This window comes from Drosophila santomea, chromosome 3R, assembly GCF_016746245.2.
Source record: "Drosophila santomea strain STO CAGO 1482 chromosome 3R, Prin_Dsan_1.1, whole genome shotgun sequence".
NCBI classification, from domain to species: Eukaryota; Metazoa; Arthropoda; class Insecta; order Diptera; family Drosophilidae; genus Drosophila; species Drosophila santomea.
This window is the reverse complement of record NC_053019.2, coordinates 26,654,988-26,676,336: the sequence shown is the minus strand read 5'-3', so window position 1 is coordinate 26,676,336 and position 21,349 is coordinate 26,654,988. Positions and strand designations below refer to the sequence as shown.

At 42.9% G+C, this 21,349-nt stretch overlaps 4 protein-coding genes across 6 annotated transcripts in view; 2 read left to right on the top strand and 2 right to left on the bottom strand.

The window, feature by feature from the left end:
- Positions 1-287: 287 nt before the first annotated feature.
- On the top strand, positions 288-970 carry LOC120452629 (rhodanese domain-containing protein CG4456). Its single transcript, XM_039636938.2, has one exon. The coding sequence runs from the start codon at positions 382-384 to the stop codon at positions 847-849; it is 468 nt and encodes a 155-aa protein (XP_039492872.1). The 5' UTR covers positions 288-381; the 3' UTR covers positions 850-970.
- On the bottom strand, positions 952-3,183 carry LOC120452623 (heat shock protein 68). The gene has a single exon (XM_039636929.2). It carries the CDS (start codon positions 2,978-2,980, stop codon positions 1,073-1,075), a length of 1,908 nt encoding a protein of 635 aa, XP_039492863.1. The 5' UTR covers positions 2,981-3,183; the 3' UTR covers positions 952-1,072.
- Positions 3,184-4,106: 923 nt separating this feature from the next.
- Positions 4,107-8,624, top strand: LOC120451329 (structural maintenance of chromosomes protein 1A). The gene is made up of 11 exons (XM_039634906.2): positions 4,107-4,616; positions 4,672-4,820; positions 4,881-5,049; positions 5,108-6,130; positions 6,190-6,759; positions 6,826-7,081; positions 7,135-7,439; positions 7,505-7,605; positions 7,667-8,170; positions 8,231-8,408; positions 8,465-8,624. The coding sequence occupies exons 1-11, from the start codon at positions 4,218-4,220 to the stop codon at positions 8,525-8,527; spliced, it is 3,717 nt and encodes a 1,238-aa protein (XP_039490840.1). The 5' UTR covers positions 4,107-4,217; the 3' UTR covers positions 8,528-8,624.
- A 601-nt stretch (positions 8,625-9,225) lies between these two features.
- The window catches only part of LOC120451334 (eukaryotic translation initiation factor 4E type 2), a 46,614-nt gene continuing 34,490 nt past the window's right edge, over positions 9,226-21,349 (bottom strand). Inside the window, exons 3-4 of one of the 3 annotated variants that reach the window (XM_039634914.2) lie at positions 9,996-10,144; positions 9,226-9,661 (exon numbers count right to left, since the gene is read on the bottom strand). In XM_039634914.2, coding sequence (XP_039490848.1) covers positions 9,637-9,661; positions 9,996-10,144 — 174 coding nt within the window. In that variant the 3' untranslated portion in view covers positions 9,226-9,636. The other 2 variants (XM_039634912.2, XM_039634915.2) reach the window with 2 other exon arrangements.

The following is a 21,349-nucleotide window of genomic DNA, read 5'->3' as shown; positions in this document are numbered from 1 at the left end:
AGTGTTATTTATTCGCCATGGCAACCGATTTGATTGCGAACCGAGCATCTGCGTCGGCGGCTTTAGGGCCATCAATAAGGGGATTTTGAATATGCCGCCTTCAGTGCTGTAAATGTTTTAATAAAAGTATTAATTAAAGTCATTCGTTATGAATAAAAAAACATGAAGAATTGGTTTTATTTTAGCACATCACCCCATATTCTTATCAAGAAATGATTTTGGCATTAATTTAAAAAGTGCGCGCCAATTAAACTCACCACACTGTACAAATGAGGTGAATTGGGTTGAACAGCTGACAGCCGGCATTCATTTGTTGTTCTCTGAGATTTTACGTAATATTGTTATTTATTGTGAATTTAATTGTTTATAAAGCACATTAAAATGATGATGCGCCACTGTATGATGGCCTTGAGGGTCGCCAGATCCCAGATCCCGCTCAGCGCCGCCAGGAGCACTCAAAGCAATCTCCTCCAGCGTTTCTACGGCAGTCAAGCTCCTCAAATTGGAGTCGTGGACTACGATGTGGTCAAGAAACTGCCCAGCGAACCACAGAAACTGCTCATCGATGTCCGGGAGCCGGAGGAGCTGAAGGAAACTGGACAGATCCCCGCCAGCATCAACATTCCTCTGGGCGTGGTGAGCCAGGAATTGGCGGCCAGTGAGCAGCTTTTCAAATCCAAATATGGCAGGGAAAAGCCAAAGCCAGATACGGAGCTTATATTCCACTGCAAGATTGGCAAAAGGAGCCTTAAGGCTGCAGAAGCTGCAGCCGCTTTGGGATTCAAGAATGTAAAGAACTACCAGGGATCTTGGCTGGATTGGGCCGAACGAGAAGGTCTGCCCAAGTGAATAATATTGCTATGCGAATATATGCATAATTCAATATTTTGGAGTGTTTATTCCAGTTCCCCAAACAACCCGATTACTCACGTTTAAAAATAAACAATTATGTGCTTTGGCAAGTCGTAAATAATATTTATTAATACTGCTTAATAGCATATTGGAACTAAGATATTTTTAGATATTTGAGTATTTTTGGTTATGAGATCAACATAGGCGGACTTTGCTCGACTTAGTCCACCTCCTCGACAGTGGGACCCTTGTAACCGCCCGCCTGCTGTCCACAATTTGGAGCCTGCTGCCCGTCTCCACCTCCCTTGTGCATCTTGGTCATGATGGGGCTGCAGAACTGGGTCAGTTCCTTCAGCTTGTGCTCGTACTCCTCCTTCTCGGCGGTGTTGTTGCTGTCCAACCACTTTACCGCCTCGCTGCAGCGCTCCAGAATGCTGCTCTTGTCGGTGGCACTGATGCGATCGCCACCATTCTCGGCTGCCTCCTTTACACCAAACACATAGCTCTCCAGTTGATTGCGGGCGGCGATCCGCTGGCGATGGCGCTCGTCCTCCTCGGCGTACTTCTCCGCCTCACTAAGCATGCGATCAATGTCCGCCTGCGATAAACGACCCTTGTCGTTCTTGATGGTTATGTTCTTGGCGTTTCCAGTGCCCTGCTCCATGGCGGTCACATTCAGGATACCGTTAGCGTCCAAATCGAAGGTGACGTCGATCTTGGGCACTCCTCTGGGTGCGGGCGGAATGCCAGTCAGATTGAAGGTGCCCAACACATTGTTGTCCTTGGTCAAAGCCCTCTCGCCCTCAAACACTTGAATGGTCACCGCCGGCTGGTTGTCGGCGTATGTGGTGAAGGTCTTGGACTGCTTGCACGGAATGCGGCTGTTGCGTTCGATCAGCTTGGTCATCACCCCGCCGGCGGTCTCAATACCCAACGAGAGTGGAGCAACATCGACTAGTAGGACGTCCTTGATCTGGCTGCTGTTGTCACCCGACAGAATGGCAGCCTGGATGGCTGCTCCGTATGCTACCGCCTCGTCCGGATTGATTGACAAGTTCAGGCTCTTTCCGCCGAAGAAACCCTGCAGCAGGTTCTGAACCTTCGGAATACGGGTTGAGCCTCCAACCAGCACGATGTCATGGATCTGGCTCTTGTCCATCTTGGCGTCATTGAGTGCCTTCTCAACGGGCTGCAGTGTGTTGCGGAAGAGGTCACCGCACAGTTCCTCGAATCTGGCGCGGCTCACCTTGGAGTAGAAGTCGTGTCCCTCATACAGGGCGTCAATCTCCAGCGAAGCCTCCGTGCTGGAGGAAAGGGTGCGCTTAGCGCGTTCGGCTGCCGTGCGAAGGCGACGTAGTGCGCGTGGGTTGGAGCGCAGATCCTTCTTGTACTTGCGCTTAAACTCCTCGGCAAAGTGGGTAACCAATCGGTTGTCAAAGTCCTCGCCACCTAGATGGGTGTCTCCGGCCGTGGAGCGCACCTCAAACAGAGATCCCTCGTCAATGGTCAAGATGGAGACGTCAAAGGTACCACCGCCCAGATCGAAAATAAGCACATTGCGCTCTCCCTTCAGATTCTTGTCCAGGCCGTAGGCCAGTGCCGCCGCCGTAGGCTCGTTGATGATGCGGAGCACATTGAGGCCAGCGATGGCGCCAGCATCCTTTGTTGCCTGGCGCTGCGAGTCGTTGAAGTAGGCCGGCACAGTGATGACGGCGTCCTTCACTGTAGTGCCCAGATAGGCTTCTGCGGTTTCCTTCATTTTGATGAGTACCATCGAGCTGATCTCCTCGGGAGCGAAGCGCTTCTCCGCGCCCTTGAACTCAACGCTCATCTTTGGCTTGCCGTTGTCATTGATCACTTTGAACGGCCAGTGCTTCATGTCCTCCTGGATCTTGGAATCGTCGAAACGACGTCCAATCAGACGCTTGGCATCGAAGACCGAGTTTTTGGGGTTCATGGCCACCTGGTTCTTGGCCGCATCTCCAATGAGGCGTTCCGAGTCCGTGAAGGCCACGTACGATGGGGTGGTACGGTTACCCTGGTCGTTGGCGATGATCTCTACCTTTCCGTGCTGGAAGACACCCACGCACGAGTACGTGGTGCCCAAATCGATTCCAATGGCTGGCATCTTGGCTGTTTCTCTTGCTTTCTGGTTTAAACTTGGCTGCGTTTTCTTATGGATAGTTTTCACTTAATTTAATTTTTGGAGTTATGCTTTTTCACTTGGTAAAGACTTTTCAGTTTTCAACTGTCACTCTGAAATGCTTTCTTTACTTTTTCGTTTGCTGAAGTGTTTTCACTTTGGCTGTTTGATTTCAAATGTAGCGGCTGGGAAATTTGCGCCGCTATTTATACTCAGTCGCCGGGAGGGGAAAATTCGAGATTTCCCTGCGAGAAAGGGCCAGAACATTCCAGTCAGTTCGTCTGGGTGCGAGCGAGTCAACTAGTCTGCACTTCGCAGGGGAAATTGTCAGTTGAAAGGAGTAGAAAGTTCAGGAACAATCGAGGGATATATTTTTTATTGCCATAGGTCAGCATTCCAAGTGGCCATAAAACTAAATTCATATGCAAGCTATTATTAGCTGACTAACGTATTAATACATTAAGCCATTCATATTTTTAGATTCTGTTTATTTGGTTTATTGACGTCTCTATAATTATATGTGCATGAACATGTACCATACGCATATATATTTCTTCTGATTGGAATATTTCCCCTGCAGAATAGACATACAATTAGCTTAAATGTTAATTGTACTTTTAAAAGTTGATCGTACTTTTAAAATCGTAATTGTATCCAACTTTATAGATTAACTAGGAAAGAACTGTTCTTAGAAGTCCGACTGACATAACCAGGAATATTTCGATCTTTATTTTATTTGTTGTGTTTTATTTGAGTTTATAACATATATACATATGTACATATATACATCTTTACATAAAGACATGGGCAATTATAATATTTATAGATGCAAGACCAAGTGCCAAAAATCGCATTTTGATTTATTTATTTACATATATACATAAACGCATATGTATGTTTCTATATATAAGAGGTTTTCGACCGATTTTCATGGCTTAAATTTCCATAAATTATCCCTTAATGAGGAAATGCATTTTGTTTACAAGTTGCATTTTATAAACAAAGGCGACCGATAGCAATCGGTTGTAGTTAAATCGAAATGGAAATTACACTATCGCTTATTTTTCCTATCGATAGTTTGTTTTCTACACCCTAACATCTCTGGCGTCTGATATTGGTGGCGTTAGCTGGATACGGTCATACTGTCATAAGAAGAAAAAAAAGTTAATTTCGCGCTCATATTGTTATTTTCCTTCGCTATTTGTCGTAACCGAGCGTGTGAATGACTGAAGAGGACGACGATGTGGCCCAAAGGGTGGCGACGGCGCCCGTCCGCAAGCCGGACGACGAGACGGCCTTCTTGGAGTACATCGAAATGGAGAATTTCAAGTCCTACCGCGGTCACATAGTTGTGGGTCCACTGAAGCAATTTAACGCGGTTATTGGACCCAACGGATCCGGCAAGTCCAACTTCATGGATGCCATCAGTTTCGTGATGGGCGAGAAGACCAGCAGTTTGCGAGTGAAGCGCCTCAACGACCTGATCCACGGCTCTTCCATTGGAAAGCCCATTTCCCGCAGTTGCTATGTGACGGCCAAGTTTGTGCTCAATCAGGATAGCCACATGGACTTCCAGCGGGCCGTTATCGGCGGCTCCTCGGAATACCGCATTAACGGAGAGGTTCGCATTGACAACTAATCCTCTCATTGGCCACCTAATTGTTTCACCCTTTTAGAGCGTATCGAGCAGCACATACTTGAACAAGCTAGAGAAAATTGGCATCAATGTAAAGGCCAAGAACTTCTTAGTATTCCAAGGAGCTGTTGAGAACATAGCCATGAAGACACCCAAGGAACGTACGGCTCTGTTTGAGGAAATTAGCGGGTAACTTTTAGATTTTTTGCCAAATATCAATGATTTTCTAGCCCGTGATTACATTTCCAGTTCTGGCCTGCTTAAGGATGACTATAATCGCCTCAAGCAGGAAATGATTGTGGCCGAGGAGGAAACGCAGTTTACTTACCAAAAGAAGAAGGGCATCGCGGCCGAACGAAAAGAGGCCAAACACGAAAAGATGGAAGCCGATCGCTACACTCGTCTGCAAAACGAATACGTATGACTTTGATTTCCTTCAACTCGATCCAATTAGTTATATATTTTTATTCCAACAGAATGAGAAACAAGTGGAGTATCAACTGTTTAGGCTATTTCACGTCGAGAGGGACGTCCGGAAGTATTCGAGCGATTTGGAGGTGAGGCAGCAGGAAGTTAAAGTAGTCGAACAGCGGAAAGAAGCCGCCGATGAAATTTTGCGGGAAAAGAAAAAGGATGCCGGAAAAATAACACGAGACCTGGCCAAAATCGATCAGGAAATCAGAGAGTTTGAAACGCAGATGAACAAACGCAGGCCGCTTTACATCAAGGCCAAAGAGAAAGTTACCCACTGCAAGAAGAAGCTCGTTTCTCTACAGAAGACTTTGGAAACGGCCAGGGAGGCGGACAATGCCCATCAGTCTGACATACGGAAACTGGAGAAGCAGTTGGCTGATGTGGAGGCCCTGAAAAAACGTTTTGAGGACGAAATCGAGAACGAGTCGCAGCGCCGGGGCAAAAGCGTCAACATGGAAGAGGGCCTTGTGCAAGAGTACGATCGCCTCAAGCAGGAGGCGGAGGCCACAGCTACCCAGTACCGTTCAGAGCTGGACTCAGTTAACCGGGAGCAAAAATCCGAACAGGACACGCTAGATGGGGAGACTAATCGCCGCGCCTCCGTGGAGGAGTCCTTCAAAAAGCTCACATTACAGCGCGAGGAAGCTGTAAAGCGTCGAGACAAACTGATGGATCACATCAAGTCATCCCAGGCCGCCTTGGAGGAGCAGAACCGGATCAAGGACGAGCTCCGCCGAGATGTTGGCACATCCAAGGAAAAGATTGCCGAAAAGCAACGCGAGCTGGAGGACGTACGCGATCAACTGGGCGATGCCAAGAGCGACAAGCACGAGGATGCTCGTAGGAAAAAGAAGCAGGAGGTGGTGGAGCTCTTTAAGAAACAGGTCCCAGGAGTGTATGACCGTATGATTAACATGTGTCAGCCCACGCACAAGCGTTACAATGTGGCGGTCACCAAAGTTTTGGGCAAGTTCATGGAAGCCATCATTGTGGACACCGAGAAGACGGCTCGTCACTGCATTCAGGTGGGTTTCAGTTGGTCAGCTAGGATTTAAATACATTCTTAATTATATTTCTTTTACAGATCTTGAAGGAGCAAATGCTGGAAGTGGAAACCTTCTTGCCTTTGGACTATCTGCAAGTGAAGCCTCTAAAGGAACGTCTTCGTAACATCAGCGATCCACGTAACGTGCGTTTGGTTTTCGATGTACTAAAGTTTGAGCCTCAAGAGATCGAACGAGCGGTCCTCTTTGCCACAGGCAACGCTCTTGTCTGTGAGACTCCCGAGGACGCCATGAAAGTTGCCTATGAGATAGACCGATCACGTTTTGATGCTCTGGCCCTGGACGGAACATTCTACCAAAAATCGGGTCTCATATCTGGCGGCAGTCACGATCTGGCTCGCAAAGCCAAGCGTTGGGACGAGAAGCACATGGCTCAGCTAAAAATGCAGAAAGAGCGCCTCCAGGAAGAGCTCAAGGAGCTGGTGAAGAAGTCACGTAAGCAGAGTGAGCTCGCCACTGTGGAGTCGCAGATTAAGGGTCTGGAAAACAGGCTTAAATACAGTATGGTCGATTTGGAGTCCTCCAAGAAGTCAATTAGTCAGTATGACAATCAGTTACAACAGGTCCAAACTCAGCTGGATGATTTTGGAGTGAGTTTACATTTTAAATTATAAAATTAACCAATAGTTATAATATATTTTATCTCAACTTTGCAGCCCAAGATCCTTGAGATCGAGCGTCGGATGCAGAACCGCGAAGAGCACATCCAAGAAATCAAAGAAAACATGAACAATGTGGAGGACAAAGTGTATGCCTCTTTCTGTCGCCGCTTGGGCGTGAAGAACATCCGGCAGTACGAGGAGCGTGAACTGGTCATGCAGCAGGAGCGAGCGCGTAAGCGGGCCGAGTTCGAGCAGCAGATAGATTCCATTAACTCGCAGCTGGACTTCGAGAAACAAAAGGACACGAAGAGTAAGTATATAAAATAATATGCCTTTAAAGTATTTAAACAAATGCCATCCCAGAGAACGTTGAGCGGTGGGAGCGCAGCGTACAGGATGAGGAAGATGCCCTAGAGGGCCTGAAATTAGCTGAGGCGCGCTATCTGAAGGAAATCGACGAAGACAAAGAGAAAATGGAAAAGTTCAAGCAGGACAAGCTGGCCAAGAAGCAAGCCGTGGATGACATGGAGGAGGACATATCTAAAGCCCGCAAGGATGTGGCAAACTTGGCCAAGGAAATCCATAACGTGGGCAGTCATTTATCTTCGGTAGAGTCTAAGATCGAGGCCAAGAAAAACGAACGCCAGAACATATTGTTGCAAGCAAAGGTAAGTTGAATTATTTACTTTTATAACCCAATATTTTGTGTTACATTGTGTTATTCACTCCGTAGACCGATTGCATCGTGGTGCCACTGTTGCGCGGCTCGCTGGACGACGCGGTGCGACAAAGCGATCCGGATGTCCCATCCACCTCTGCAGCAATAGAAAATATGTAAGTCTATTCAATTATAGGCTCAAAAATAACTTAGTTTAAATAATTAATGTATTTCCAGTATTGAAGTGGATTATACATCTTTACCACGAGAGTATACAAAGCTGAAGGATGACTCCGCCTTCAAGAAGACCCACGAATTGCTTCAAAAGGACCTGCACAGCAAGCTGGACGTCTTGGAGCGCATACAGACGCCCAACATGAAGGCCTTGCAAAAACTCGATGCCGTAACGGAAAAAGTGCAATCCACCAATGAGGAGTTTGAGAACGCGCGAAAGAAAGCAAAGAAGGCCAAGGCGGCATTTGAACGGGTGAAGAACGAACGCTCCTCTCGCTTCGTTGCCTGCTGCCAGCACATATCCGACGCCATTGACGGTATCTACAAGAAGTTGGCTCGCAACGAGGCAGCCCAGGCCTATATCGGTCCTGATAATCCCGAGGAACCATATTTGGATGGTATTAACTACAATTGTGTAGCGCCCGGCAAACGTTTCCAACCCATGAATAACTTGAGTGGTGGCGAAAAAACAATCGCGGCCTTGGCCCTGCTTTTCTCCACCCACAGGTATGCGGATATTTTTACTTGCCATATGTTAAAAACAAATAATAATCTTTTTGTATGCAGCTTTCATCCAGCGCCGTTCTTTGTCCTCGACGAGATTGATGCCGCCTTGGACAACACAAATATTGGCAAAGTCGCTTCGTATATAAGGGATCACACAACCAACCTGCAGACCATCGTCATCTCCTTGAAGGAAGAGTTCTATGGTCATGCGGATGCTCTCGTGGGCATTACACCTGGGGTAGGTAATCAATTGGTGTAAGTTGAGGCGAGTCTAAATTTGTTTTACTCTTCCAGGAAGGTGATTGCCTCGTATCCAATGTTTACATCATGGACTTGACAATGTTCGAGGACACGTAGGGATCAAATGTCGGATGTATTATAAGTATTAGATGTAACTTTAAAGTAAATCTCGAGATTTCCAATTAATAAAGCCAGTAAATGTGTAGACCTACGATTTCGTAATCTATTTTATTACACTCAAGCAATTATACTTACTGCAAGGAAAGATAGGAACCACTTAGTTGTTTTGAAAATATGTTCTGCAACTTTAATAGTTTCCTTTATTTAGGCTTGCGTTGGTTGTACTGTACCGGAGAAAATAAAATGTGTTCGGATGTGTGAAATAATAGTTCGATTGATGAATGTTTTTTGGTATATGTAAAACAACTGGGTTTTTGCTTTTAGTTTCAATTTTTAGTTTTTCTCTTTTTTTTCTTCACGTAAAAAACTTTTTGTATTTCTTCAAGAACAAAAACAAACAATTTGATTATTCAGTTTCGGTTTGTATCATTAATTTAAAATAATCATTGCAAACAGATAAATACAGCATCAGCTAGTTGGTGTGTCAGTTTCATTGATTTACTATCTTGTGTGTTGGCTGCCTGCCGACTATGGTGATAATCGATAAGGCTACAACACAAGGGCACGCCTGTGGGAGGGAGTGGTCCAATTGTGTTAAAGGATTGAGATAAGGTTTGGTAAATTAATACAAAATAAACTAGGATAGATAAGCCAGATTCTAGGGGCTTCGGTCTTAGGCTTTGGGCAGTTTGGGGGACTCTGATTTTCTTTAATAGGGAATGCCTAATGTAAACTTTATACATACGAACTAAAATATTTATGGCGTTTCATATATACACACACACACTTTGTAAACTCGTTTAAAATACAAAGATTTGTCTCATTAGCGCTTAAATATTAATTTGCCTTTCTGTGGATTTGTTGTTTCGGGTTGTCCTCGCTGACGCTGCGGTTGGATTCATTGGTTGGTTGGTGCTTCGATTCCGGATGAGGATGAGATGTTCTGGTGTGTCCAGGTTGGTTTATTGTGCTCGCTGTTGGTGTATAACTCCTGTCTGTGCTGTCGATGAACTTGTGACTGTTGCTGCTTTCACTAGCGACTTATATTATCTGTTTGTGTAATTATTGTTTTTGTTTTTCTTTTGTTTATAGTTATTCACTGAATTTCAGCTTTTCAATGGGCCTTTATTACTGCAAAATAAAAGAAGAAAATTGGTTCTTTAATTAGATAATTGTATGATAACCAGTGCTGGTGATTTCCCTTCCCAAACCATTAAGTTTATTAAGTTAACGAATATCTTGATTATCGAGAGTTTTCATCACGATCTGCCATATCTTGAATTGAAGCCGTATTTATTTCTATTAAAGAGGTTTCCCAGCTTACGATTTCGACGTCTCGGTCTGCGTATGGTACAGGTGGTATTCGAATTACCAGATTAGTTTACGAATTACAAATGACAAGATTTTTCTAATAGCTACAAGTATATCTAGGTGGCAGAGTAAGTAAAACCTTAAGCATACTTACATTGAAACATATTTAAGGCTATCACAGTGTATCTTATACTCCATTGCCGTTGTAAGAGGTATATTTAATATCCTGCGTAACGTATCACGGATACGTGTTGTACTGGTCATATCAGTGGCAGTCCTGTTCCATACTGATAAGCTATCCTCCTGCAGGTGAAATGAATTATTAGTAATTGATAAAAGATACTCTTAATGATAGGTATGGGCCTAGGAAACCATGCCAGGTCGAGGGTAGAATTAGAAGTAAAAACACCTTTTATAGCTTTTTTGTTTAATACTTTTTATTTCTCAATCAATATGTAAGGAAATCATTTCACACGTCTGACCAATTGGAAATGAAAAAATTATAATTATAATAATAATGATAATAAGAAACACACTTGATATTAACACAAAGGCAAATCTAATTTCTTAATTTAACTTTTGTTTTTCTCATTTCGATTTTGTTTCTTTGCTGGTTTTTAATTTAAATTTGTTTTCACTTTTTTTTTTTGCTGTTACTGTGCTCTTCACATTACTTTCGTCGGCTGCTGTTCCATGATTTTCTTTTTCTGCATTTATTAATCATACATTTATTTATGTATAAGACTAACACTTAAGTATAATGTTGTTTTTTTTTTGTTTCATTACTTTTCATAATTAACTAAATTGTCTAAGAAGAGAGAAAATATATGATAATATGCAATTTGTTTTTGTTACGGATTTTTGTTGGTTTTTAATTAATTTTTTGTGTTTTTGTTTTTTTTTTTGCTTTTGTTATTATATTATTTAAACATTTTTAACAATTATGAGTATTTGCTCAAAAACTTGACTTGAACCGCTTTTTGTAGCATTTAGCGCGGCTTGGTTTCGTGTCTTTTTTTTTTTAGGTTTTGTTAGTTGAATTTTGATTTCCTTTTAAGTAGGGTTTACTGTGGTGTTCGTGTGCGCACACAAAACTAAATTGTTTCTCGCCACTAAAGTTCGTCGCTCGCCATCTCTCCTGTTCTTAAATGGATCGTTATTTCGTATCGACTTTGTTATATACGCATATATAATGTTTATAATCGGTTTACATACGTGTGTATATATAGGTGTAGCATTACTTTTGTGTGGCTGTGTCAGTGTGGTGTTTTAAACGCTTGTTAAATTGCACATTGATATTTTAATATTTTGTAAATATTAAACATTACTTCGTTTGGTTTCATTCTTTGCTAAATTATTTGGACTATCTTCGGTATATATGTTTGTATGTATGTATAATTTATATATATGCTAATTTGTAACTATAATTAAAATATATGTATAAATATTTATTCATGTTAGTTCTCGACTTTCTTGGTTGTTTGTTTTATCATACTTGGAAATATACTTTCATTATTGCTTCTTGAATATACATATGTGAATCCCGTTAAGTATTTACTTGTTTGCGTTCGTCCTTTATTGTGATTGTGTGTGTGTATCTCTGTATATCTGTGTCTCTGTGTGTGGTTACTCCTTCGTCCTGTTTGTCTTCGCTCTCTGATCCCGAATTGGTTTACTTTTGCTTGTTATTGCCATCAGTTTTGGTTGCCGATTTCGCTGATTGCTGTCGTCTGAGTGCTGAGTAAAAATGCTTCGATATGCCTGGAATTATTGTTGCAATTGCTGCTCCCAATCCACAATCGACACATCCACCAAAAATAATCATCAATCTATCAATTCAACATCGTGCTGAAGCTACCTCTATCTGTCCCTTTCGCTCTCTCGATCTCAAGCCATGTGTGTGAGTGCGTCTGCTTGTGTTTCGACTATTGCTCTCCTCTTCTGAGGGCTGCCTGCTAGTTGGCGTTGGCAACCCTACGCAAAACAGAGTTGCATGTAACGCTTTATTCCATTCCATTCGTTCCTTTTCCACCTCCACTGTTAATTTTTTTCTTTTTGAATTTTATTCAATTTTAAAGTACAATTGCACGAATGTTTTTGTTGCACTCGTCACTAAGAATATATATATTTCTTTGTGTTTTTTTTCTGGCGGTTGTTATGGAAATTGATTTGATTTGTTACTAATTATTCATATATAGAGTTGTATATATATGCGTATGTATATATAAATAGTCCAAATTATGTTAATATTAAAATTCTAATTTTTATTAATTGAACTTTTGCGCTTAAATTTAGCATTTCATTTGTTATCCTTTTCTAAGTTAATTTTTTTTCCTTTTTCTTTCACAATCAAAAAATGATAAAATGAAACAAATTATAGAAAAAATATATATAATTGTCTGTATTTATTGCGGAGCCAAAACTTATAAATAAATTAGACAAGAACTAAAGCTAAACATATAAATAACAAGACAACTAAATAATAGAACCTAGAAACTTCATTAATTTTTAGTTTCGTATTAATTTTGTTTGGTTTTTTGAGCTTGAGGATTGAAGAGACTCAAAATTCAATTCTTCGTATCATATCATTTTCATGTAAATTTGATTTGTTTGGTGAAAAGTGGAAGAAATGCGATTCAAGTAGAAAAACTAAAATGTTTTCTTCCTTTACTCCCGAAAATCGTATTAATATTATAGTTTAATTTCGTATCTTCCATCGTTTTCTCTCTTTCAATATTTTACAAACATTTCGTGTCTGAACGGAGGAGGGGTGCGTGCTTTTTTACAAGTTTAGAAACGAACACATTCACGTAGATATAGAATAACGATTAGTGTGTGGATTGCCCCCCTCCCCAGGGGTATATAGATACATATATCGATCTGAAGAATGCTGGGTAATAAGAAGAACACCAAGGCCCCGGCTTGAGTAGGTTGCTTTGGTTTAAGGCCCAAAATGTTAGCTAGTCGAAGCCAAGCGCTCTTTTTATGTATACATAGAGAAGATATAGCAGACACATAATAAATAACTGAACGATTTTGAATGTGGGGTTCTTCTACGCTTTGCTATATATACGCACAACATTTACATAGAATTTGTAATTTATATATTTATAATTGGTTTTTATATAATTAGGAATATGGGGAAGGTAGGTAATCTAAATTTGAAAAAATCATTTTACATATTCATTTTTAGTAGAAAAACGCAGTTTTATCTCGTGTATACAGCAAAGTTATTTTTGTTTTTTTTTTCCTTTTTGGTTTTCTTGCTATAATTTTTAATTATTATAATTTAAATTTAATTCGAAAAATCTACTTAGTGAAATTTGTTACGTTGGTTAACAATTTTGTATATTTCTTCATTATTCATTTTTCTGTTTTACTTGCTTTAGGTTTCTTGTTAAAGATTGATTTATATATATAACATCACATTATAATAATTACTAATTAATAGATTTGCCCTCTGCTCTTTCGTCTCTTTGTTTTGCATTTTGTTTTTAATTTTGCAATCATAGCATTTGCGAGATGCACACATATGAAGTTTCGTAATAAATATTAGATTTATGTTTACAATTTTGAGTTTTCCCGGGGGATTACCGCCGAAATTGCTCGAGACAAAATTCAGCGTAGACCACAATAATAATTATAATGACTATTTACATGGAAAATCTAACGTATATTAACCGAACTGATCTGATTTAGCATCTGTGTGTGTCCAAGTGTAGTTGTATGTGGGCCTATTGTTTCCTTTTTCGCTTCTAAGTGGCAAATGGTTAGATGGCAACACGTGTTGCGGGTTGGGGGCACAAAAGGGTTAAGGGTGGGGAAATTAAATTAGGGCCAGCACTTTCACTCCTTCTGCCACTGCCTCATTTACAGCAAATAAACTTGATGGAATTTAATTTGTGTGAACTCCGAAAATGCTCCTCCGCCGCTCGTGGCTTCCATTAATTTTCGCTCAGACCAGACCGGCTCTGTCTTAATTAGAAGAGCCACCGCTCTTCCGCCGCTCCAAGGGATGAGGATGTGGTGCGTCCTGGTTGCTGGCTACGTGACTACGTGACTCCCGGGCTCCTTCGCTCATTTGTATGCATTGGCCGGCGGTGTTCGGTTTTTATCTGTAGCGAGAAATGTACGGAAAAGTGTTAAATGATTATCAAACTGTAGTTGCGGCAAATTGTGCTACTCTCTCTACGCGCTTTTCAAACTACAGCTTTGTAAAACACGTCCTGCTGGCACTGGCAATGCGATAAACGAGAAGCGGATATGGAATTTCCGTACACGTGGTACAGTATTTGCTGCAGTACACTCGCAGAAAATGCATCTCCTTCCTTCTGGGTGAAATTCTTAGAAAATTTAGCAGCTTATGGGATTTCAGCTGGAGGTATGTATCCAGATCGCAACTAGCGCGAAACCTAGCAGTTATTTCCCATGTGCATGTGCTCACAAGATTCAGCAACAGGAAGTCGGACTTGTGCCACCCAAGCACCCAGAATCCTCCTGGCCTTGCCGCCATCTCTGCCCGTGCTCCTTGGCATTGTCTCTAGTCGAAGGACAGGCCAGATGATGGTGCCACCGATGGAACCACCGAACTAGCGAATGCTTTTTGCATGCGTGTGCGCCACTCAAGTGGCTCATTATGACCAGCTGCTCACCCAGAAACCCAGATACCCAGACACTGACGTGGATTTCACCCACCAGGACTGGACTGGACACACATTCATTCATCGCCTACTTGAATTGTGGCGCGTGGTAGAATTTCATTAGAGCGATGGCAAACAACGAAATAAAAAGCAAAAAAAAAACATTTTCTATTTATTTAATTTGGCGCTAGGCAAGCAGGACGAAAACGTCAGAGCAACAGAAGCCACTAGTCCTTGTCGTCTGGCTGATGACATCAGCTAGGTTCGCGATATCCTGCCACCCACTGGCCAGTCAGCCAGCCACATTCCACACTGAGAAAAAAGCGCAGTAGTTTGTAGCTGTGACCATGATAATAAAGTTTTTCATACCATAAACTATTGAAGTCGTTGTGTTAATAGCTTCAAAATCTGATAATATCTGATATAAATATTCGCTTGAATTTTTAAGCTTTTTATTGCAGTGTGCAAATCGAGTAATTTGCGTCACAGCGTTTTTCCCTGACCCACGCGGTCGCCATTCAATTGATCTCTCATCGCGAAGACGAGAGGTCAACAATAGAAAGGCATTAAAGTCATTCGGTTATCAATATTGCAGGGGAAGCGGGAGCAGGTGAATTCCGGTGGATTAAAGATTTAACACGACCTTGACACCACATAATAACTGGGTTAAGTATTCAATTATTAGTGGCCTAGCCACACATTCATAACTGCCACCAGTTGTAGTTAAAGTTTGAGCATGTGGAAACTTTCGTTTCCCAACTAGTTTTCGTTTATGTTTGCTTTTATGGCTGAAGGTTCATTAGAGAAATTTCCTGGTTTAATGGTCCTTGCGAAGGAGGAGACTTGCATTTAAAGTCAACCGGCTGTAAAAGCTTTAAATCTGCAGCAAACCGAAACAAAATCTCTCATTAAGAGGAAGTGAAAAGCCGCTTTATGTATATTTATTGTAATTAAAGTAGCATAAGTACTTGTATTTCAATAATCGAGCTTTTGCATTTATCGGGGTAGAGATTTGCCCAATTATAAATATTTATCTGCCCAAAGGCAACGAAATAAATACCGCAAAATCAGGATAATTTGCTGCTATTTGCATGGTCAAAAACCACATATAATGTCCTCGTATGAGGACGAGGATGTGGATGTGGATGAGATGTGTATGTGGATGCGATGTGTGAGTGGAAATGATATACATAAATCGCTAGGCATCAATTCGAAATGTCAAAAGGCAACGGCTGAGCTGCTGTGCCTGCCATTTGGCGGCTAGGCCTGAAATAGCAAGGGCACAGCAGCAAATTGAATTGATCCAGAGCCAAACAGAAGGTGGGGGTTGAGTTGCCTACGTTGGCTGGGCTGGCACTTAAAATCCGAGTGACTAGGCCGTAAAAGCTGAAGCAGCGTCAGACGAGACGAGGGAATAGATGGAACCTACACCAATTCAGACCCCACAGATTCCCCGATAACCACGATGGCCATCGCCATTCCTCGATGCCGCCACCACTGACGCGACTGACTTTGACATGACAGTTTAATTGAGGGACAGCTCCTACCAAACTAACCAAGCTACAAACCTACCAAGCTACAAACCTACCAACCTACAAACCTACCAAGCTATCCTAACCTACGAACCCAATAAGCCAATCCCACTTCCTCCCTTTCGGAAACAATGGAAGCACAACAACGCGCTCAAAATGTATGCAAATTAGTTCGTGTCCCCGGGAAATATCTCCGCCGATTGGAGATTGGAGCGCAGCGGAGTCGTGTTTGCCTTTCTGCCCAGCAGCTCCTTTGGGAGCTCAGTCCAGGACAAAATTTAAAATGTATGATTTCGGTTGAGTGAAGGCCGGCCTAACAGAGCCGGCAAGAGCTAAATCGGGCAACTGTTTCCAAAGCTAAAATATCTTTTGAATAAATATTTATTACACAGAAGGCGACTCTGCTTCAATAGTAATACACTTATTCATGTTAAATTCATTTCACTTGCTAACTTCAATAAGTAAATGCGAACCAGCTTGTGAGCTGCACAGTTCCAATGAAATATTTCTCAGCATAAGATAGGTAAAGTCCCGGGAGAATCGAAACCATACCCTTCCCTTTTCCCGCTGCTAATTTAAACTAAAATTTGTTTATGGAATTGCAAACAGAAGTGGCAAAGGGCACAGGGCTTTTGTGTCGCCGCGGCAAGTTAATCGGTCAACTTCAGGCTGGCAATCGAGCAGTCCGAAAACAAAAGGGCGCACAAAAGGCTGAGCGGGCGATAATGGTGGGAATTTTGATGGTCATCCATCAGCGAAACGAGACAGCGTTGGACGGAGGGCAGGAGGACAGGAAGACAGGAGGGGGAGAAGCAAGCGGAGCATCAGGACAAACCGCATGAGCAAATTGCCTGGGCGAGAGATGTTGGCAAAGCTGCCGGCACAGGACACGTGCTGTAACCCATAGACCAATGTGCCGCTCTCACCTCCGGACTCGGCGCATGCTGGGGATTTTGTGGTCTCCGCCCGTCTCCGACCTTTCATTTCAGGTGGGCTAGTGTGTGTGAGAGTGGGTGTGTGTGTGGGTGGACAGTTGACTATGTAGTGCAGGTGACAGCACTGGGATTCCATCACTATTTATGTGGTTCGCTTACGCAAATCCGCCGCTCGAAGAGGAGGAGCCGAGCGGCCAGGACGACTATGGGGGCGGTTGCATGGGTAATGCAGCATGTAACTCAATCAGGGGCGTGGCAGGACACACCCGTACGCCCACACACCCACACACCCATACACCCACACGGCCACACATTGATTTCAGCTGCGAGGATGGATGCCTGGCTGCAAATTGAACCATCAAGGACTCTCTGCCCCCATTGCAAATTGCGTCCGACAGTCAACAATGCGAATAGGTGGTACTGATGGTGGTGGTGGTGCTGATGGTGCTGGTGGTGCTGCTGGTGGTGGTGGTGCTGGTGGTGGTGGTGCTGGTGGTGGTGGGTACAAGGTTGAGCAGCGAGAGTAGCAACAGAAACTGCAGATGCTCTTGCACATAAAGCTGTAATTGCTAATTTTGGAAGTTGTCCTTTAAAGGACTATAATGAATATATAGGGTATATAACAAATATTTCTGTAGAAACCCACTCTTCCTGGTATTTTAGCATTTGAAATACATTTAGCATTTAATACATCATGGCTGCATGCAAATAAAGTGTGTGGGTTGCAGTTGCGCTCCGTCGCTCGCATATGCAAATTGTAGCAGGCAGCAGGTACGTTGTCCTCATCAACATCAACATCAACATCATTATCCAGATGGTCGTCATCATTACACATTTCGGAATTGCAGAGAGAATGTGGATGGATTTACATACATTTCTTTGCGCCTGCCATGCAGCGACAATCACATAATGGCCATAAGTGATGAGCAACCCACCTTCAGCCACATGCTCATTCTCCCTGCACATCCTGCTGAATCCTGGGTCTCCTCCATTGCCGTTAAAATGTATTGCCTGCTTATAGGCGCGTGTGGTTAAGTGATGGCTGGATGGCTGGGACAGCAGTACCAACAAGTACCGAAAGTACAGCTCGCCATTGGAGGTCACATAAAGTGGACACTGGCTAGGCAAACATTTTGATACTAGCATTCCAAGTGCTGTCAAAGTTCATTTTCCTAAATACACATCCAATTAAAAATATTAGATTTCCCAAAGGCAAGAGCCACTGCGCTACGGTGCGTATACGTAATTTCATGTATCACATCCATTTATGAATATGTATCACAATCTTTATGGGATTCCATGATATGCTTTTGAATATCCAATATCCGCCCTCCACAATTACTTTTGTGTCTGCAGCTCGGATTACCACTGTACTTGGATGGTGCTCGTGTACTTGGGCCAACTCCTTGTTTGTTGGCAAAGTGGCAGAGGAACCAAACGGAGGAGGGATGTGGAACAGCACAATACAGATAAGATAGCCGGAGCAACGACAGCGGGGATAAAAACTATCTGACAACAATGGTTTCTGTCAGTGGCACACTCCACCTCCACTCCACTCCACTCTGCACAGCCCCACCTTTGGCCATTTGCTCCCCCCAATATTGTGGGAATTCTCGTACCTTTGGCATGGATGTGTAAACCAATTTTAACGGTTTAACTTACAGCTTATGCTGGGCTCCTTCGTGTGTTTTGCCCGAGTGTGTGTGTGTTTGTGTGTTGGCATTAAACGTTTGGCCATGTTTGTTTACAATGGTTTTATGTTTGCACAAATGACGACTTCGCCCTTGCCAACTTGCCAACATGCCAACTTCCCCGAGTTCGGACACACAGAGCAGTCAGTCCAGACTGGAGGATCTAAGAGTGGACGACGACGTGGGATCTGGGCATCCAGGCCGTTGCCAAGTCAAGCGTTTCCTCTGGCGCTTTCCTCCTAAATTTATGCATGAAAAGAGGGGAAAAAAGGAGCAAGCAGTGGCGTGTGTTTGTGACTTATTGTTATGCTGCCACTGTGCCCAATTTATGACTCGAGGTCGGCGGGACAAGCGACATTCTCAAAGCCACCCACAAGCCAAACACATCCCATCCAGTTTCCCATCCCATTCCGTTTCCCATTCCATTTAGTCTCTCATCCCCACGATGCCCCTTAAAAATAGACAACCCGTGTGGGCTGGAATTCCCCGCCTGCCGTCTTGATTTCATTGCCTCTCGGATGGGACAAATTCTATGCTAAATGGAATTCACACAGCCAGAAAAAGGACTCATTATTTAAAGGAGTATTAAACGCAAAGGTAGCAATTTTTCACACTCTTTTTTTGGATATAAGTTAGTAAAGCTCAATAGGTAAAAAGAAACTTCTTTAAGCGAACTTGTGCAAGTTCGTAATCCTAATAGGCTCAGCATTACGCAATACAAACTGGCAACGACATTCGTTATTCTCTCTGTGCACGGACTGAAAAGTTTCATGGCTCCTCGAAACCTACGGCACATAAATACATGGACTTAGGCCCTGGGACTCCACTCGTTTCATCAACTCGAGCAGAACGGCAAACGCACAGGGAGTCGCCCAGCAGAGTCGAAGTTCTCGAAAGGATGGATGGATGGATGGAGGCAGATGCTGGGCAGCCTGGTGGGGATGATGATGGTGGTGAAGGAGATTGCGAGCAGAAGGACGAAGGCACTTGGGATTAAGCTCTGCCAGCGACGCTGCTGCTTAACTCTGCTGCTAAAGTTGAGGATTTTGAGTGGCTGATGAAGCGGCGAAGCTTGAGCCCAGCTCATCCCAGCTCCCAGTTTCCAGCTTCAAGTTTCTATCAGCTCCTCGCGCTCCTTCATTAAAAGCTGCCAACTTATGCGATCTGATTTAAGCTCCCATCCTACGCTGAGCTTTTTATACATACACATTTCTGAATATATACATCTATATATACTTATAATCCAGGGGGTGTATTTCAGCTCTTTTGGGTTTAGTCCAAGTGCGTGGGTGTGCTAAATTTAACCGAGTTAAATTTAATTGCAATCTGAAGCCAACTTTTGTTCGCAACTCTCGCTCTAAATTGCGCCACGAGCTTATTAGTTTAAATTGGACTTGCTGCAAACTGTGGCATTTCATTTAAGTTAACAAATCTAATTCTAATTGAAATGAAAATAGATGCCAAAAATAAACTGATTAATGCAGATGGCACAAATCGATTTCGAGGATTTTGCAGTTTTTATTCGGGATACCATACAAAAGACGATACAAAGGACAAAGGACGAGCGAGGAGCCCCCTTAAATATGCAGCACTAAATGTAAATTTGCTTTTTGTGCGCATTAGCACATTTCCCAAAATGTCGGGGGTTGTGGCTTCGGTGGGTGGTTGATGGTGGGTGGTTGTACGTGCGTGTAGTCAAGTGTTTGTTTGTTTAGCTGGCGACAATAAACAACAACAAAAGCAACAATAACAGAAATAACAACAACAGGGAGCTGGCAGCCAAATGAGCAAGCACAACAAAAACGCCACAGCAACCACAGGAGCTGGAAAAGCAACAGCAGCAGCAGGAACAGCAACTGTGAAGCTCCTTGTTGTCAAGTGGAGTTTAATTTATGTTCAGCCCTGAACGAACACACCACCCCACCACCACCCACCACCCACCACCCACTGAGCAGAGCCACCCCCTCGATGGCCACCACCTGACGCCATATTGGAGGCGCCTGCTCCAAGTTTCGCCTGTGTGCTCTGTGTGCCCCGCCTTGCTTTTGGCGCTAACTTAATTTCCATTTCCAAATTTAGCACGTCTCACTGTGGGGCGGCCTTCCTTTTGCCAGTTTGTCCACAGTCCACAGCGCTTTTTGTTAAGGCAAAGCGAAAAACTTCGGTCCCAATTCGATATTCAAGTTATTTAAATTAAGTTTTAATTTCAAGGCACCTAGCTTTAGTTTAATATTTAAAAGAGGGTGTTTAAAGTTCATAGCTAGGCACTATATGTTTATTAATTTTCGATTTCAAAAACATATTTTTCTAAATGCAAACCATGGCAAGTTGCGTGTTAAGCGCACGTTTTCTATTAAAGCCAAAAGCCAAGCTGGCGTTCAATCCAAAAAAAAAAAAAATAGAAGAAAAGAAAAGAAAAGAAGGGAAATTAAGTGGTAACGAAAATCCATCTCAGCGAAATGAAACCAAAGGCGAAAACAGCGAAACGTGGAGAATGTTAATCGGAATAAGTTTCGGCGAAAAACTTTCATTAGACACTTGGAAAAGACGGAAATTCTCAAGCTGATTGCTTGCCACAAGCAACCGCCACAAAACAAAAAAAGCAGCAACGCAAAAAAACAAGAAAACCATAAAAACCAAACTGACGTAATCAATGTTGAGGCAAGATCGTAAATAAGGAAATTCAAGTGGCGCCACGAATAAACTGGAT

Bases quoted from the DNA above. Each gene is read 5' to 3' on its own strand.
- LOC120452629 (XM_039636938.2), top strand. From the start codon at position 382: ATGATGATGCGCCACTGTATGATGGCCTTGAGGGTCGCCAGATCCCAG.
- LOC120452623 (XM_039636929.2), bottom strand. From the start codon at position 2,980: ATGCCAGCCATTGGAATCGATTTGGGCACCACGTACTCGTGCGTGGGT.
- LOC120451329 (XM_039634906.2), top strand. From the start codon at position 4,218: ATGACTGAAGAGGACGACGATGTGGCCCAAAGGGTGGCGACGGCGCCC. The intron at 7,082-7,134 runs GTAAGTATATAA...ATGCCATCCCAG, and splicing joins GAAACAAAAGGACACGAAGA to AGAACGTTGAGCGGTGGGAG. The intron at 8,171-8,230 runs GTATGCGGATAT...TTTTGTATGCAG, and splicing joins CTGCTTTTCTCCACCCACAG to CTTTCATCCAGCGCCGTTCT.